Source organism: Balaenoptera musculus, chromosome 12 (genome assembly GCF_009873245.2).
Source record: "Balaenoptera musculus isolate JJ_BM4_2016_0621 chromosome 12, mBalMus1.pri.v3, whole genome shotgun sequence".
Classification (NCBI taxonomy): domain Eukaryota; kingdom Metazoa; phylum Chordata; class Mammalia; order Artiodactyla; family Balaenopteridae; genus Balaenoptera; species Balaenoptera musculus.
The window spans coordinates 49348824-49368940 of record NC_045796.1 but is presented as its reverse complement, the minus strand read 5'-3'; the positions used below and the strand labels follow the sequence as shown (position 1 = coordinate 49368940).

Genomic DNA, 20117 nt, shown 5'->3' with positions numbered 1-20117 from the left:
TAAGCTCACCTCCTCTCACGAGCATACCAAAATCACAACTAACTGCAGAACAATCATTGATGAAAAAGACAGGAAGCCACCAGAAAAGATCTTCTACAACTAAAGACATAAAGAAGGAACCACAGTGAGTTGGGTATGAGTGGCAGACTTGCAGTATAATCAAATTCCATACCCCTTGGGTGGGGGACCCACAAACTGGAGAATAATTATATTAGAGTGAGAGGTTTGAGCACCATGTCAGCTCCCCCAGCCCAGAGGTCTGCAATTGGAAACAGGAGCCACCAGAGCATTTGGTTTTGAAGGCCAGCAGGGCTTGATTGCAGAAACTCCGCAGGATTGGGGGAAATAGAGACTTCAGTCTTAAACAGTGCACACAAAATCTCACACACACTGGGACCAAGAGCAAAAACAGTAATTTGATAGGAGCCTGGGCCAGACCTACCTGCTGGTCTGGGAGGGTCTCCTGGGGAAGCAGGGGGTGGCTGTGGCTCACCCTGGGGACACAGGCACTGGTGGCAGACATATCGGGGAGCATTCATCTGTGTGAACTCTCCTGGAGGTTGACATCTTGGCACCAAGACCTAGGCCCACCCAATAGCCTTTAGGTTCCAGTGCTGGGACGCCTCAGGCCGAACAACAAACTGGGTGGGGACATAGCCCCATCCATCAGCAGACAGGCTGCATAAGGACTTCCTGAGCCCACAGCCACCTCTAGACGAGCTGCTAAACACAGCCCTGCCCACCAGAGGGTCAAGATCCAGCTCCAACCACCAGTGGGCAGGCACTGGCCCTTCCCAACAGGAAGCCTGTACAAGCCTCTAGACCAGCCTCACACACCAGGGGGCAGACACCAGAAGCAAGAACACTTCAAGCAAGACCAAGTCCGCAAATGCAGACTAGACGCTACCCTGGGACCACCTGGACTTGGGCCCTTGAGTGATGAGAGGGGAGTGCACTGCTGGGACGCATACAACATCTCCTACAATGGGCCACTTCTCCAAGGTCGAGAAACATAACTAACCTACCACATACATAAAACTACAAACAGCAATTTAGACAAAATGAGAAGACAGAGGAATATGTTTCACATGAAGGAAAAAGATAAAACCCCAGAAGAAGAACTAAGTGATGTGAAGATAGGCAATCTACCTGAGGAAGAGTTCAGAGTAATGATTGTAAAGATGATCAAAGAACTCAGGAGAAAAATGGATGCAGATAATGAGAAATCAGAAGTTTTTAAAAAAGAATTAGAAAATATAAAGAACAATCAAACAGAACTGAAGAATATAATAAATGAAAAGAAAAAAACAAAAGAAGGAATCAACAGTGGACTAAATGAGGAAGAAAAATGGATCACTGAACTGGAAGACAAAGTACTGGAAATCACTGCTGCTGAACAGAAAAAAGAAAAAAGAAGAAAAAAAAAAGACATGAGGACAGTTTAAGAGACCTCTAGGACAACATCAAGAGTGCTAACTTCTGCATTACAGGGGTCCAGAAGGAGAAGACAGAGAGCAAGAGCATGAGAAAATATTTGAAGAGATAATAGCTGAAAACTTCCCTAACTTGGGAAAGTCACCCAAGTCCAGGAAGCAAAGACAGTCCCATAGAGGATTAACCTAAGGAGGAACACACTGAGATACACAGAAATCAAATTGACAAAAATTAAAGATAAAGAGAGAATATTAAAAACAACAAGGGAAAAGCAACAAATAACATACAAGGGTACTCCCATAAGGCTATCAGCTGATTTTTCAGCAGAAACTCTGCAGGCCAGATGGAGTGGCACAATATACTTAAACATGATGAAAGAGAAAAACCTACACCCAAGAATACTCTACCCAGCAAAGTTCCTTGATTTGATGGAGAAATCAAAAGCTTTATAGACAAGCAAAAGCCAGAAGAACTCAGCACCACCAAACCAGCTTTACAACAAATGCTAAAGGAACTTCTCTAGGCAGAAAAGGCCACAACTGGAAAAAAGAAAATGACAAAATGGAAAAGCTCACTGGTAAAGGCAAACATACAATAAAGGTAGGAAATCATCCATACACAAAGCTAGTAGGGAGTTTAAAAGACAAAAGCAGTAAAATCATCTGTATCCACAATAAGCAGTTAAGGTATACATAAAGCAATTATATGTAAAATATAATATCAAAAATAGTAATCACGACAGGAGGAGAGTACAAATAGAGTGTATCTAAAATGCATTTGAAATTAAGAGCTCAGCAACTCAAAATAAGCACGTATGTATATAGACTGCTATACAAAAACCTCATGGTAACCCCAAAACAAAAAATCTATAATATATACACAAAAAAGAAAAAGGAATCCAAACGTAACACTAAAGACAGTCATCAAATCACAGGAGAACAAAAGAAAGAGGAAAAAAAGACCTACAAAAACAAATCCAAAACAATTAACAAAATGGCAATAAGAACATATATCAATGAATACCTTAAATGAAAACAGACTAAATGCTCTAACCAAAAGACACAGACTGACTGAATGGATACAAAAACGGGACCTGTATATATGATGCCTACAAGAGACTCACTTCAGATCCAGAGACACATACAGACTGAAAGTGAGGGTATGGAAAAAGGTATTCCACACAAATGGAAATCAAAAGAAAGCCAGAGTCGCAAGACTTACATCAGACAAAATAGACTTTAAAATAAAGATGTTATAAGAGACAAAGAAGGACACTACAGGGGCTTCCCTGGTGGTGCAGTGGTTGGGAGTCTGCCTGCCAATGCAGGGGACACGGGTTCGAGCCCTGGTCTGGGAGGATCCCACGTGCCGCGGAGCGGCTGGGCCCGTGAGCCACGGTTGCTGAGCCTGCACGTCTGGAGCCTGTGCTCCCCAACAGGAGAGGCCGCAATGGTGAGAGGCCCGCGCACCGCGATGAAGGGTGGCCCCCGCTTGCCGCAACTGGAGGGGGCCCTCGCACAGAAACGAAGACCCAGCACCGCCATAAATAAATAAATAAATAAATAAAAATTAAAAAAAAAAAAAAAAAAAGAAGGACACTACATAATGATCAAAGGATCAATCCAAGAAGATACAACAATTGCAAATATATATGCACCCAACATAAGAGCACCTCAAAATGTTAACAGGCATAAAAGGAGAAATTGACAGTAACAGAATAATAGTGGGGGACTTTAACACCCCACTTTCATCAATGGACAGATCATCCAGACAGAAAACCAGTAAGGAAACACAGGCCTTAAATGACATATTAGACCAGATGGACTAAATTGATATATATAGGGCACTCCATCCAAAAGCAACAGAATACACATTCTTCTCAAGTGCACAGAGAACATTTTCAAGGATATATCACATACTGGGCCACAAAGTAAGCCTCAGTAAATCTGAGAAAACTGAAATCATATCAAGCATCTTTCCCAACCACAACACTATGAGGCTAGAAATCAACTACAAGAAAAAAACTGCAAAAACCACAAACATACAGAGGCTAAACAATATGTTACTAAACAACTAATGAATCACTGAATAAGTCAAAGAGGAAATCTAAAAATATCTAGAGTCAAATGAAAATACTACGATCCAAAACATATGGGATGCAGCAAAAGCAGTTCTAAGAGGGAAGTTTATAACAATAACGATACAAGCTTACCCCAGGAAACAAGAAAAATCTCGAATAAACAACCTAATCTTACACCTAAAGTAACTAGAGAAAGAAGAACAAACAAAACCCAAAGTTAGTAGAGGGAAAGAAATCATAAAGATCAGAGCAGAAATAAAGGAAATAGAGACTAAAAAAAAAAATACAAAAGATCAATGAAACTAAGAAGCTGGTTCTCTGAAAAGATAAACAAAATTGATAAACCTTTAGCCAGATTCATCAAGAGAAAAAGGGACAGGGCCCAAATCAATAAAATCAGAAATGAAAAAGGAGAAGGTACAACTGACACCACAGAAATACAAAGGATCATAAGAGACTACTACAAGGAACTACACGCCAATAAAATGGACAACTTAAAAGAAATGGAAGGACTTCCCTGGTGGTCCAGTGGCTGGGACTCCACGCTCCCAATGCAGGGGGCCCAGGTTCAATCCCTGGTCATGGAACTAGATCCCGCATGCCGCAACTAAGACCTGACGCAGCAAAATAAATAAATAAATATTAAAAAAGAAAAAAAAAAGAAATGGAAATAGAAAATATGAGCAGACCAATTACCAGTATTGAAATTGAGTCAGTAATTTAAAAACTCCCAAGAAACAAAAGTCCAGGACCAGATGGCTTCACTGGTGAATTCTACCTAACATTTAAAGAAGAGTTAACACCTACCCTTCTGAAACTACTCCAAAAAACTGCAGAGGAAGGAATGCTTTCACACTTGTTCTATGAGGCCACCATCACCCTGATACAAAAACCAGACAAAGATATCACATAAAAAGAAAATTACAGGCCAATATTACTGATGAACATAGGTGCAAAAATCCTCAATAAAATAGTTGCAAGCTGACTCCAACAATACATTAAATACCATACACCATGATCAAGTGGGATTTACCCCAGGGATGCAAGGAATTTTCAATACATGCAAATCAATCAATGTAATACAACACATCAACCAACTGAAGAATAAAAATCATATGATCATCTCAATAGATGCAGAAAAAGCTTTTGATAAAATTCAACATCCATTTATGATAAAAACTCTCCAGAAAGTTGGCATAGAGGGAACACATCTCAACAAAATAAAGGCCATATATCACAAACCCACACCTAACATCACACTAAATGGTTAAAAGCTGAAAGCATTTCCTCTAAGATCAGGAATAAGACAAGGATACTCACTCTTGCCACTTGTATTCAACATAGTTTTGGAAGTCCCAGCCACAGCAATCAGAGAAAAAAAAATAAAAGGGATTCAAATTGGAAAGAAGTAAAACTGTCACTGTTTGCAGATGACACGATGCTATACATAGAAAATCCAAAAGACGCCACCAAAAAACTACTAGAGCTCAACAATGAATTTGGTAAAGTTGCAGGATACAAAATTAATACCAGAAATCTGTTGCATTTCTATACGCTTACAATGAAAGATCAGAAAGAGAGGACTTCCCTGGTGGCGCAGTGGTTAAGAATCCGCCTGCCAATGCAGGGGACACGGGTTTGATCCCTGGTCTGGGAAGATCCCACATGCTGCGGAGCAACTAAGCCCATGCACCACAACTACTGAGCCTGTGCTCTAGAGCCCGTGAGCCACAACTACTGAAGCCTGCATGCCTAGAGTCTGCATAACAAGAGAAGCCACCGCAATGAGAAGCCTGCACAATGCAACAAAGAGTAGCCCCCACTTGCCACAACTAGAGAAAGCCCACTCACAGCAAAAAAGACCCAAAAATAAATAAATAAAATAAAGAAATTTATATTTAAAAAAAAAAGATCAGAAAGAGAAATTAAAGAAACAACTCCATTTACCATCACAGCAAAAAGAATAAAATACCTAGGAATAAACCTACCTAAGAAGGCAAAAGACCTGTACTCCAAAAACTATGATGCTGATGAAGAAATTGAAGATGACACAAACAGCTGGAAAAATACACTGTGTTCTTGGATTGACAGAATCCATGTTGTTAAAAATGACCATACTACCCAAAGCAATCTACAGATTCAATACAATCCCTACCAAATTACCAATAACATTTTTCACAGAACTGGAACAAAAAATTTTAAAATTTGTATGGAAACACAAAGGACCCCAAATAACCAAACAATCTTGAGAAGGAAGAACAGAGCTGGAGGAATCAGGCTCCCTGACTTCAGAGTATACTACAAAACTACAGTAATCAAAACAGTATGGTACTGGCACAAAAACACACACACAGATCAATGGAACTGGACAGAAAGTCCAGAAATAAACTCATGCACTTAAGGTCAATTAATCTACAACACAGGAGGCAAGAATATACAACAGAGAAAAGACAGTCTCTTCAACAAGTGGTGCTGGGAAAACTGGACAGCTACATGCAAAAGAATGAAATTAGGACATTCTCTACACCATTTACAAAAATAAACTCAAAATGGATCAAAGACCTGAATGTGAGACTGGATACTATAAAACTCCTAGAGGAAAACATAGACAGCACAGTCTTTGACATAAATTGCAGCAACATTTTTTTGGATCCATCTCCTAGATTAATGGAAATAAAATCAAAAATAAACAAATGGGACCTAACTAAACTTAAAAGCTTTTGCACAGCAAAGGAAAACACAAACAAAATGAAAAGACAACCTATGGAATGGGAGAAAATATTTGCAAATGATGTGACCAAGGGCTTAATTTCCAAAATATACAAACAGCTCATGCAGCTTAATATAAAAAAAAAAAAACAAGGCTTCCCTGGTGGTGCAGTGGGTTAAGAATCCGCCGGCCAATGCAGGGGACACAGGTTTGAGCCCTGGTCCAGGAATATCCCACATGCCATGGAGCAACTAAGCCCACGTCACAGCTACTGAGCCTGCACTCTAGAGCCCGCGAGCCACAACTACTGAGCCTGCACTCAAGAGCCCGCGAGCCACAACTACTGAAGCCTGCGCGCCTAGAGCCCATGCTCTGCAACAAGAAAAGCCACCGCAATGAGAAGCCTACGCACCACAACAAACAGTAGCCCTCACTCACCGCAACTACAGAAAGCCCACAGGCAGCAACGAAGACCCAACGCAGCCATAAATAAATAAATTTAAAATAAAATAAAAGGAATAAACACTTTAAAAGAAATTTTAAAAAAACAAACAATCCAATCAAACAACTGGCAGAAGACCTAAACAGACATTTCTCCAAAGAAGACATACAGATGGCCAACAGGCAGATGAAAAGATGCTCAATATCACTAATTGTTAGAGAAATCCAAATTGAAACTACAATGAGGTATCACTTCACAGCAGTCAGAACTTCCATCATTAAAAAGTCTACAAATAACAAATGCTGAAGAGGGTGTGGAGAAAAAGGAACCCTCCTACACTGTTGGTGGGAATGCAGATTGGTGCAGCCACTATGGAGAACAGTATGGAGGTGGTTTAAAATGCTAAAAATAGAGCTACCATATGATTCTGCAATCCCACTCCTGGACATATATCTGGAGAAAACTCTACTTCAAAAAGATACATGCACCCCGATGTTCACAGCAGCACTATTCGGAATAGCCAAGACATGGAAGCCACCTAAATGTCAATCGACAGATGAATCGAGAAAGAAGATGTGGGATATATATATATATATATATGGATATATATATACACACACACGTGTATATATATATATATATATATATATATATATGAATATTACTCAGCCATAAAAAAGAATGAAATAATGCCATTTGCAGCAGCATGGATGGACCAAGAGCTTATCATATTAAGGGAACTAAGTCAGACAGAGAAAGACAAATATCATATAATATCACTTATATGTGGAATCTAAAATATGATACAAATGGGGACTTCCCTGGGGGTCCAGTGGGTAAGACACCACACTCCAAATGCAGGGGGCCCGGGTTTGATCCCTGGTCAGGGAGCTAGATCCCGCATGCCGTAACTAAGAAGTCTGCATGCCACAACTAAGACCCTGCATGCCGCAACTAAAGATCCTGCATGCCACAACAAAGATCCTGTGTGCCGCAACTAAGACCCAGCACAGCCAAAATAAATAAATAAATATTTTTAAAAATATGATACGAATGAATTTATTTACAAAGCAGAAAGACTCACAGACACAGAAAACAAACTTATGGTTACCAAAGGGGACAGTGGGGGGGGGGAGGGGAGATAAATTAGGAATTTGGGATTAACATATACATACTACTTTATGTAAAATAGATAAACAATAAGGGCCTACTGTATAGCACAGGGAACTATATTCAATATCTTGTAATAATCTATAATGGAAAAGAATCTGAAAAAGAATATATATATAAAAAACCAAATCACTTTGCTATACACCTGAAACTAACACAACATTGTAAATTAACTATACTTTAAAAAAAAGTTTAAAATGTAAAAAGAAGGGAAAAAAAAAGAACAAAAAGAAAACCACACTGCCATCTTACTCATTTTCTTTGAGAAATGGAACAGAATATCAGTGACTGCTTCTGACATTCATTCATTCATTAATATTTAACTCCTTCGATCTAATCAGACATAGAAGCCATTCCTTGTCTTCAAGCTGACTCTATATTTGTTGCTCCAACCCATAAGAGTTTAACTCTCAAAGGGCATTCTTTTTTCCTCAAGTTCTGAGATAAGGAGGCACTTCTATTTTGCCCCATTTATGACCCACATATTACTACTGTATATACAGACAGATGATTTCTAAGTTAGGTTTATGAGGAGAGCACAAATTGGAGCAAGGTAGTCAAAAGACACAAACTTTGTTATAAGACAAATAAGTACTAGGGATATAATGTACAACACGGTGACGATAGTTACCACTGCTGTATAATACATATGTACATATATGCTGTATGTATGATATATATGAAAGTTCTCATTACAAGGAGACAAAAAATTTCCCCCATTTCTTTTTATTGTAATTATATGAGATGATGGATGTTAACTAAATCTGTTGTGGTAATCACTTCATAATATATTGTAAATCAAACCTTTACGCTGTACATCGAAAATTCATACAGTGGTGTATATCAATTATATCTTGTTAATAATGGAAAAAAATAAAGTTAGGTTTAATCTTTTTAAATGTACCAAAATTTTATTTTGCTTGGAATATAAAGTTTACACACTATTTAAAAGAGATTTCAAAGAAGTCAATTTAGTTTATTAGGTATTTTTTATTATGAATAATAGTAAGAAATAATTTCTGATTAAAGATCAATGATAATGACCAAAGGAAGTTATTAAAGCAACTGAAATAACTAAAAAGTTACCTCTTTTTGGCACAATGTTCTTCAATATTGCTGTCCCATCTCTGAGACATTACTAAACTAAGCTCCATTTCTTCTTTTTCAATCTGTGGTTCATTTTCTTCATCATCACTATTTTGAGGATTTTTACTGTTTCCAAAGGAACGACATGATGATGGCATCCTATTTCTTCCCCCCTGATATCCGTCATTTTCCAAACCAGCAAGAAGATGTACCAGAGCCTCATCAGGACTACTGTCCACTATAAAACAAGTGAAGCATCACCAACAAACAACTTAAATTTTCTGAATAATTCAATAATTCAGATCAATTATATATAAAACAACAACAAGAATCACAGATGCTGGCACATGCTGAAAGGATACAGCTGGTACAAAGATTTATGTATTGATGCAGTTCTTCCATTAAAGTGTAATCTTTGGACCACCTGCATTAGAAATGATTTTGTGTCCTTAAAAAGAAAATTCCCGGACACCATCTCACACCTACTGAATTAGAATTTCTGAGGTAGGGCTCAGGAATTTGCATGTTAACAAGCTGCCCAATCTCTTACTGCACAAGCAAGGTTGAGGAGCACTAAACCAAATATAATCACAACTGATCAAACTAAGTATAAAATATATAATAAATATATGAATTAATGCTAAGAAAGTGCCTTAAAAATGATAATGTGAACAACTTATCCCTCTCTTAAGCTGTATTTAGCTCACAGGACAGTCAAAACCTGTAGTTGAAAAACACGAGAGAGCTTTAAAAGTGATTAATAACATTACTTAAAAACCTTGAAGACCACCACTGAAATATCACCATCATATGCAGTAGGGTTGCTAACATCAAAGACAGATAATAACAAGTGTTGACAAGGATGTGAAGAAATTGGAGCCCTCATACACTGCTGGTCGAATTGTACAATGGTGCAGTTGTTTTGGGGAAAAAAAGTTTGGCAGTTCCTCAAAATGTTAAACACAGAGTTACCAGATAAGGCAGTAATTCCATTCCTAGGTATGTATCCAAGAGAAGTGAAAACATATGTCCACACGAAAACCTATACATGAATAATCATAGCAGCATTACCCCAATGGCCAAAAAAGTGGAATCAACACAAATATCCATCAACAGAAAGATGGAAAAATGAAATATGGTATATATCCACATGATGCAACAATATTCAATAGTAAAAAGGAATGCAATACTGATATATACCTCAACATGAATGAATCTTGAAAACATTATGCTAAGTGAAATACAGAAACAAAAGGTTATATGATTCTGTTTATATGAAATGCCCAAAATAAGTAAATCCAGCAAAAGAGAAAATAGATTAGAGGTTGCCAGAGGCTGAGAGGAGGGAAAAATGGGAAGTGACTACAAATGGGTATTGGGTTTCTTTTTAGGGTGATAAAAATGTCCTGGAATTAGATAGTGGAAATGGTTGCATAAATACCTGAAATGCTAAAAACCACTGAACTGTACATGTTAGAAGGTGAGTTTTACAATATGTGAATTATATCCCAATAAAAGCTATTATTTTTTTTAAAAAGATCATAAAGATGGAGGTTTGTTCTAATCTAGTACACAACCTTTTTCTCTGTAAAATGAGATCATAGATTCCCCATTTACTAAACTATTAAGTTCCAGGTTTTCTTTGTTGACATTAAAGAAACTGGTTCAATCATGCTACCAACTGTAAGGCTACCAACTGTAAGGCAAAACTGAAGATATTTGCTTATAAGAGCCATTTTGGCAAAAATCCATTTCTTAAACCTAGAATTGCAGTTAATTTTTCCTGCCTCATACTTTAAAAATGGTTAATATTGGCAAATAATGTACAGATATTTGACTCTCAGATCTCTAACACTGAGACTGCATTCTTTGTAACCTTATGCAAGGTGGAATTATATCAGCTGGTGATACATTATATTTGCCTAATATAATGAAATAAGGATATGTCTCTCCTCTTTTTCAATTTCTCTGTTTTTTTATAACTAAAATATAATTTAGGTATATACATATTTATTTACTCAGAGAAATAAAACATTTTAGATTATAAACTTCAAATTAATTTTTAAATGTGGTCTTTGGATCATTTCTTTCTACGTATGTCATGTCATTCATTTAAAAAAGAAAAAAGCTACCTACCTCCATAGAAAATGTTCTTGAAATATGACTGTGTACAATAATTTTGGTACTGTCCCTAGTCATTCAATTAATCTTCCACTCAAATGAAAATGCAAATAACAGAGAGAGGACACTGTAGAGAGGTAGGATAACATTTGATGCTATACCTCATTTGATACAGTAAGAATGGAAAAACAGAAAGTGAGCAAGAAACATAAAATCACTATACCAGGCAAAGCAAGAGGCATGAAGTTCAATGATATCTCACTTTTTGCAAAGAAAATTTAAATAAATTTCTGAAAAATGTCAGTAATTTAGACTAAATTATTGAAATGATATCTAGCAAATGGTTTATCATATTAATGAAAATGCATTTATGGAGATGCAAAGATACTCAGAAATAACTGTCATGTTCTACATGCTAGTCAAAAATTAACAGCTCGAAAGGAATTGTCCAGGGAAGTTCCTGATACTTACCAAGAAAGAATCAATTATGGTATTTTATTAATGTTCTTAACTTTGGAGAATTTTAATTCAAAATAAGCATATTTCCCCTTAAAGCAATATGGTTCTCTTCCAAACAAAGTCAAGTTAAAAAAAAAAAGAATTATTTTCTTTCACAACTATTTTTCAGAAAAAGCTGTGCAGAAAACAAAAAGGAAGCTACTACATCTTATAATTCAAGATTTCATTTTTATACTGAGCAAGAATTTATCAAACATGCAATATTAACCTCTTCAAATCAAAGAAAAAAATACTGCCTGACATACGCACTTTTGTTGATATAAGACACTGAAAATTTATGGCACAATTGTTACTTACAGAAAGCTGGTGACTCACTCAGTCTTTGGGTCAAAGGCTGAAAAGTCTGACTGTTTTCCATGAGGTTCAAAATTGCTTCTTCATTAATAACAGCTTCCTCCACTTTGTGTCTAATATGACCTTAAGAGGACAAAGAATACAAAAACATTAAAGTAAATGACCTAAATCTGAAACTTACTGTTTAGAATTTGTGTAAATTAGGAAACATTACAATGTAAACCTATTTAAAATTTTGAAGTGTTACTGACGTATGTTAAATAAAAACATAATAAAACTTAATGAAAGCCACAGGAATATCTAACCAGTCACACAGAGTAATTAAAAAAACATAAACAAAAAACCCTAATGATGAAAAATCTGAAAGAGAAATTGTGGAAACACTCCCATTTACCATTGCAACAAAAAGAATAAAATACCTAGGAATAAACCTACCTAGGGAGACAAAAGACCTGTATGCAGAAAACTATAAGACACTGATGAAAGAAATTAAAGATGATACCAACAGATGGAGATATATACCATGTTCTTGGATTGGAAGAATCAACATTGTGAAAATGAGTATACTACCCAAAGCAATCTACAGATTCAATGCAATCCCTATCAAATTACCAATGGCATTTTTTACGGAGCTAGAACAAATCATCTTAAAATTTGTATGGAGACACAAAAGACCCCGAATAGCCAAAGCAGTCTTGAGGCAAAAAAATGGACCTGGAGGAATCAGACTCCCTGACTTCAGACTATACTACAAAGCTACAGTAATCAAGACAATATGGTACTGGCACAAAAACAGAAACATAGATCAATGGAACAAGATAGAAAGCCCAGAGATTAACCCACGCACCTATGGTCAACTAATCTATGACAAAGGAGGCAAAGATATACAATGGAGAAAAGACAGTCTCTTCAATAAGTGGTGCTGGGAAAACTGGACAGCTACATGTAAAAGAATGAAATTAGAATACTCCCTAACACCATACACAAAAATAAACTCAAAATGGATTAGAGACCTAAATATAAGACTGGACACTATAAAACTCTTAGAGGAAAACATAGGAAGAACACTCTATGACATAAATCACAGCAAGATCTTTTTTGATCCACCTCCTAGAGTAATGGAAATAAAAACGAAAATAAACAAATGGGACCTAATGAAACTTCAAAGCTTTTGCACAGCAAAGGAAACCATAAACAAGACAAAAAGACAACCCTCAGAATGGGAGAAAATATTTGCAAACGAATCAACGGACAAAGGATTAATCTCCAAAATATATAAACAGCTCATTCAGCTCAATATTAAAGAAACAAACACCCCAATCCAAAAATGGGCAGAAGACCTAAATAGACATTTCTCCAAAGAAGACATACAGACGGCCACGAAGCACATGAAAAGCTGCTCAACATCACTAATTATTAGAGAAATGCAAATCAAAACTACAATGAGGTATCACCTCACTCCTGTTAGAATGGGCATCATCAGAAAATATACAAACAAAAAATGCTGGAGAGGGTGTGGAGAAAAGGGAACCCTCTTGCACTGTTGGTGGGAATGTAAATTGATACAGCCACTATGGAGAACAATATGGAGGTTCCTTAAAAAACTAAAAATAGAATTACCATATGACCCAGCAATCCCACTACTGGGCATATACCCAGAGAAAACCGTAATTCAAAAAGACACATGCACCCGAATGTTCATTGCAGCACTATTTACAATAGCCAGGTCATGGAAGCAACCTAAATGCCCATCAACAGACGAATGGATAAAGAAGTTGTGGTACATATATACAATGGAATATTACTCAGCCATAAAAAGGAACGAAATTGAGTCATTTGTTGAGACGTGGATGGATCTAGAGACTGTCATACAGAGTGAAGTAAGTCAGAAAGAGAAAAACAAATATCGTATATTAATGCATGTATGTGGAACCTAGAAAAATGGTACAGATGAGCCGGTTCGCAGGGCAGAAGTTGAGACACAGATGTAGAGAATGGACATATGGACACCAAGGGGGGAAAGCTGCGGTGGGGTGGGGATGGTGGTGTGCTGAATTGGGTGACTGGGATTGACATGTATACACTGATGTGTATAAAATTGATGCCTAATAAGAACCTGCAGTATAAAAAAACAAACAAAACAACTAATACTAAACTTTCATTGGGTTATTAGTATGGAAATATGTTAAATGTTTCAGACATTACATGAAATTTCTAAAAATCTTATATTTGTATGGAAATATGTATGGAAATATGTTAATATAAATGTTTCAGACATTACATGAAATTTCTAAAAATCTTATATGTTCTGGTATAATGTTATAAGTAATAATCCTAGTTATTACTTTAAAATGTATATCTCAGAAATAACTAATTTTCTTGTCAACTGCATTATTATGAACTTTCATCAAATCTTTAGCAGTGGTCATTTTTAAGTCTTTTGTCATTTACAGACAGTTCTGGGTGTACTCTGATGCTTTTGCAAATATGTTCCTATAAAAGGCTTTCATCTTCAAGAAATTCATGGAAAAGACCCTGACAAGTACAGGTTTCTAGTAACTGACTGTACTGCTGAACTGAATGAATAAGCATTTTCAGAACTCTAATGAAAAACTGATGAACTCATAAAAGTGCTAACAAAAGATCAAGATGAAAAAAAAAATTAATTACATGGGACTGAGTGAACTGATGAGGATGAGTATAATTTTTGTGACTTTCTGTCTGAATTAAAAAAAAAAAATCCCACAAGGACTCAGAGGCAAAGAATATACAAATCAATTTTCACTGCAAAGTAAAGGAGCTGTTACAGTGGAGGATTACTGGACTGAATGTCAATATTATGACATAGTATGAGTGTGTTTCATGTTTGGTAATTGCAATCATTGTTGCTTTTGTTGTGGTCATCCATGTACAATGCTTGGTGTCAGTCTATTTATCTCTTGTAAAAATAAAATACAGTGTGTGTGTGTGAAAAATAAAAAAATAAAAACAAAAACAAAAACAAACAAAAAAAACCCTGAAACTGTGAATCACTAAATATTTACAATCTCTTTAGCCTCTAAATCCTACCTGGTATGTACAGACAGTTATATTACTCTGATAAAAATCAATGTACATTAAAATTTGTAAAACGAGTTCTTAGAGGGAAGTTCATAGTGATGCAGGCCTTCTTTAAGAAAAAAGAAAAAGCTCAAATAAACAATCTAACACATCACCTAGAAGAATTAGAAAAAGAAGAACAAACAAAACCTAAAGTCAGCAGAAGGAAGGAGATAATAAAGATCAGAGAGGAAATAAATAAAATAGAGATTTAAAAAAATAGAAAAAAATCAATAAAACCAAGAGCTGATTCTTCGAAAGCGTAAACAAAATTGACAAACCTCTGGCCAGGCTTACCAAGAAAAAAGAGAGAAGACCCAAATAAACAAAATAAGAAATCAAAGAGGAGAAATCACAACTGATACTGCAGAAATACAAAAAACCATAAGACAATACTATGAACAATTACACAACCTAGAAGAAATGGACAACTTTCTAGGAACATACAGCCCTCCAAAACTGAAACAAGAAGAAATAGATAACTAGAACAGATCATCTGATCACTAGAAGTGAAACAGAATCTGTAATAAAAAAAAACTCCCTGCAAACAAAAGTCCAGAATCAGATGTTTCACAGGTGAATTCTACCAAACGCACAAAGAAGAACTTATACCGATCCTTCTCAAACTCTTCCAAAAGACTGAAGAGGAAGGAATACTCCCAAAGACATTCTATGAAGCCACCATCACCCTGATACCAAAACTAGACAAAGACACTACCCAAAAAAGAAAATTACAGGCCAATATCTTTGATAAATATAGATGCAAAAATTCTCAATAAAATATTAGCAAACTGCATCCAACAACATGTAAAAAAGATCATACACCATGACCAAGTTGGATTCATCCCAGGGTCAAAAGGATGGTTCAACATGTGCAAATCAATCAATGTGATACACCACATCAACAAAAGAAAAGACAAAAACCACATAATCATCTCAATAGATGCAGAAAAAGTATCTGATAAAATTCAACATCCATTCATGATAAAAACCCTTACAAAAGTGAGTATAGAGGGAACATACCTCAACATAACACAAGCTATTTATGACAAACCCACAGCCAATATAATACTCAATGATGAAAAGCTGAAAGCCTTCCTGCTAAAATCTGGAACAAGACAAGGATGCCCACTCTCAACATTTCTCTTCAACATAGTATTGGAAGCCCTAGCAACAGCAATCATACAAGAAAAAGAAATAAAAGGTATTCAAATTGGTAGGGAAGAGGTAAAACTGTCATTATATGCAGATGACATGATAGTATATATAGAAAACCCTAAAGACTCCACACAAAAACTACTAGAACTGATAAATGAATACAAGGTAGCAGGATACAAGATTAACATATAGAAATTGGCTGCATTTCTTTACACTAAATGAAATACCAGAAAGGGAATGTAAACAAACAATCCCCTTTAAAATCACATCAAAAAAAATTAAAATACTTAGGAATAAACCTCACCAAGGAGGTAAAAGACTTATATGCTGAGAACTATTGATACAAAACATTAATAAAGGAAACTGAAGATGACTCAAAGAAATGTAAAGATATCCCATGCTCCTGGATTGGAAAAATTAATATTGTTAAAATGGCTATACTACCCAAAGCAATATACAGATTTAAGGCAATACCCATCAAAATACCCATGACATTTTTCACAGAACTAGAATAAATATTCCTAAAATTTATATGGAATCATAAGAGACCCAGAATTGTCTAAACAATCCTGAGGAAAAAGAACAAAGCAGGAGGCATAACCCTTCCAGACTTCTGACAATACTACAAAATTACAGTAATCAAAACAGCATAGTATTGGCACAAAAACAGACATATAGATCAATGGAACAGAATAGAGAGCCCAGAAATAAACCCACACATGTACTGACAATTACTCTTCAACAAAGGAGGCAAGAATATACAATGGGGAAAAAAGTCTCTTCAGCAAGTGGTGTTGGGAAAGTTGGACAGCTGCATGTAAATCAATGAAACTAGAACACACCCTCATACCATGCACAAAAATAAACTCAAAATGGCCTAAAGACTTAAATATAAGACAAGACATCATAAAACTCCTAGAAGAGAACATAGGTAAAACATTCTCTGACATAAACTGTACCAGTGTTTTCTTAGGACAGCCTCCCAAGGCAACAGAAATAAAAACAAAAATAAACAAATGGGTCCTAATCAAATGTATAAGCTTTTGCACAGCAAAGGAAACTGTAAACAAACCCACAGAATGGGAGAAAATATTTGCAAATCATGTGACTGACAAGGGCTTAATTTCCAAAATATACAAACAGCTCCTACAATTCAATAACAAAAAAGCAAACATCCCAATTGAAAAATGGGCAGAAGACCTAAACAGACATTTCTCCAAAGACTACATATAGATGGCCATTAGGCACATGAAAGATGCTCATCATTGCTAATTATTAGAGAAATGCAAATCAAAACTACAATGAGGTATAACCTCACACCAGTGAGAATGGCCATCATTAAAAAGACTACAAATAACAAATGCTGGAGAGGGTGCATAGAAAAGGGAACCCTCCTACACTGTTGGTGGGAATGTAAATTGGTACAGCCACTATAGAAAACAGTATGAAGGTCCTCAAAAAACTAAAAACAGAGTTGCCCTATGATCCAGCAATGCCATTCTTGGGCATATACCCAGACAAAACTATAATTCAAAAAGATACATGCACCCCTATGTTCATAGAAGCACTATTCACAACAGACAAGACATGGAAACAACCTAAATGTCCACTGATAGATGAATGGATAAAGAAGATGTGGTATATTTATACAATGGAATATTACTCAGCCATTAGAAAGAATGAAATAAGGCCATTTTCAGCAACATGGATGGACGTAGAGATTATCATACTGAGCAAAGTAAGTCAGAAAGAGAAAGACAAATACCATATGTTATCATTTCTATGTGGAATCTAAAATATGACACAAACGAACTTCTCTACGAAACAGAAACAGACTCACAGAGACTTGTGGTTGCCAAAGGGGAGGGGAGTGAAGAGGGGAAGGATTGAGAGTTTGGGATTAGCAAATGCAAACTATTATATATAGGATAGATAAACAACAAGGTCCAACTATATGGCACAGGGAACTATATTCAATATCCTGTAATAAACCATAATGGAAAAGAATATGAAAAAGAATATATACATATATGTATAACGGAGTCACTTTGCTGTACAGCAGAAATTATTGTACACAACAGTGAATCAACGATACTTCAAAAAATTTTTTTTAAAATATAAAAATTTCACCACTTACAAAAAATAAAATAAAATTTATAAAATGAACAGAAAAGACAAGTTGTCCAATTTGAATAATAAAATTCTCTATAGTTTAAAAATTTCAAATAATTCATTTTACATTAACTTTATATTTCTCAATGTCTTTTAATTCATGATTTTAAAATGTAAGTCTTTTGCCATGTGATTTTTATAGAAGGTCTAATGTACAGAGGGATTAAATAATTTTTAGAAGATAAAATGAATCTCATAATCTAATCAAAGGGAGAGGGAGAATAAAAAGCACATAATAGTAGGGGAAAAAAAGACTATATAGGACTTCCCTGGTGGCACAGTGGTGAAGAATCTGCCTGCCAATGCAGAGGACATGGGTTTGAGCCCTGGTCTGGGAAGATGCCACATGCCGTGGAGCAACTAAGCCCATGCACCACAACTACTGAGCTGTGCTCTAGAGCCCACAGGCCACAACTACTGAGCCCATGTGCCACAACTACTGAAGCCCGCGCACCTAGAGCCCGTGCTCCACAATAAGAGAAGCCACGGCAATGAGAAACCCGCGCACCGCAACGAAGAGTAGCCCCCGCTCAACACAACTAGAGAAAGCCTGCGTGCAGCAACAAAGACCCAATGCAGCTAAAAATAAATTAATTAATTAAAAAAAAAAAACCAATAATCTTAAAAAAAAGACTATATAGCAAAATATGGCAAGCAGTTATAAGAAAGCTAATTGGAAACAGTTCTATTTTTCTGCCTCTGATATTCAGACTTAAAACTAAGTGTTTTTCAACAGTTTTTAAAAGAGAGTTAAAAGCTTCAGGAAGAAATATTTTTAACACATCCTAGAAATATTTTAACACACATAGCTAGCCTAATAGTGTTTAGTCAAAATGAAAGAACAAACAAAAAAAACCACAGAAAACAGGTCATCCCAAAACAACAAAATAAAGAGATCAGTGAAAACAAAAGCTGGTTCTCAAACTAATAACAAAATAGACAAGACTGGCAAGAATGATCACAACAAAATAGAGAGAAGGCATAAACAATGTTAGAAATACAAGTGGAGGGCTTCCCTGGTGGCGCAGTGGTTGGGAATCTGCCTGCCAATGCAGGGGACATGGGTTCGAGCCCTGGTCTGGGAAGATCCCACATGCCGCGGAGCAAATGGGCCCGTGAGCCACAACTACTGAGCCTGCGCGTCTGGAGCCTGTGCTCCGCAACAAGAGAGGCCGCGATAGTGAGAGGCCCGTGCACCGCGATGAAGAGTGGCCCCCGCTTGCCGCAACTGGAGAAAGCCCTCGCACAGAAATAAAGACCCAACACAGCCAAAAATAAATAAGTAAATAAAAAATTAAAAAAAAAAAACATTAGAATAAAAAAAAAAACACATTTGGTAAAATTTAATATCCATTCATGATTTAAAAAAACCCAAACTTCTTAACAAGCAAGAAATAGAAGAGATAATAAACTGATTAAAGTTTATCTACCAATATCCTGTAGTAAATTTCATACTTAATGATGAAATATAAAAGCATTCACTTTAAAGCGAAGAAAAATGTTTTTTTCATATCTACTTAATATTACTGTTAAGTTCTTAAGCACTGCATTAAAACATTAAAAAAGAAAAAGTATAAGGATGGGAAGGGAAGTAATACAATTATTATTTTCTGACGATGACTCTATCCACAGAAAATCCAATCAAAAAGACAAACTATTAGCACTAAGCACTAGTAAAAGTTGCTGGATATAAGACTGACACACAAGGTCAGTGAAGTTCCTAATACCAGATGATGTTAATTTTTGAAAGATAAACTTAAAACTGCAACATTTATAAGGCACCTGGAGTATATCTAATAAAAGATATAAAATAATTTTACCAGAAAAATTGC

General features: G+C 36.1%; 1 protein-coding gene across 4 annotated transcripts in view; it reads right to left on the bottom strand.

Moving 5' to 3' along the window:
- The window catches only part of REV3L (REV3 like, DNA directed polymerase zeta catalytic subunit), a 190888-nt gene that overhangs the window by 83752 nt on the left and 87019 nt on the right, over positions 1 to 20117 (bottom strand). For all 4 annotated transcript variants that reach the window (XM_036871281.1, XM_036871282.1, XM_036871283.1 and 1 more), the window contains exons 10-11: positions 11860 to 11979; positions 8923 to 9160 (exon numbers count right to left, since the gene is read on the bottom strand). In XM_036871281.1, coding sequence (XP_036727176.1) covers positions 8923 to 9160; positions 11860 to 11979 — 358 coding nt within the window. The remainder of the gene's footprint in view (positions 1 to 8922; positions 9161 to 11859; positions 11980 to 20117) is intronic.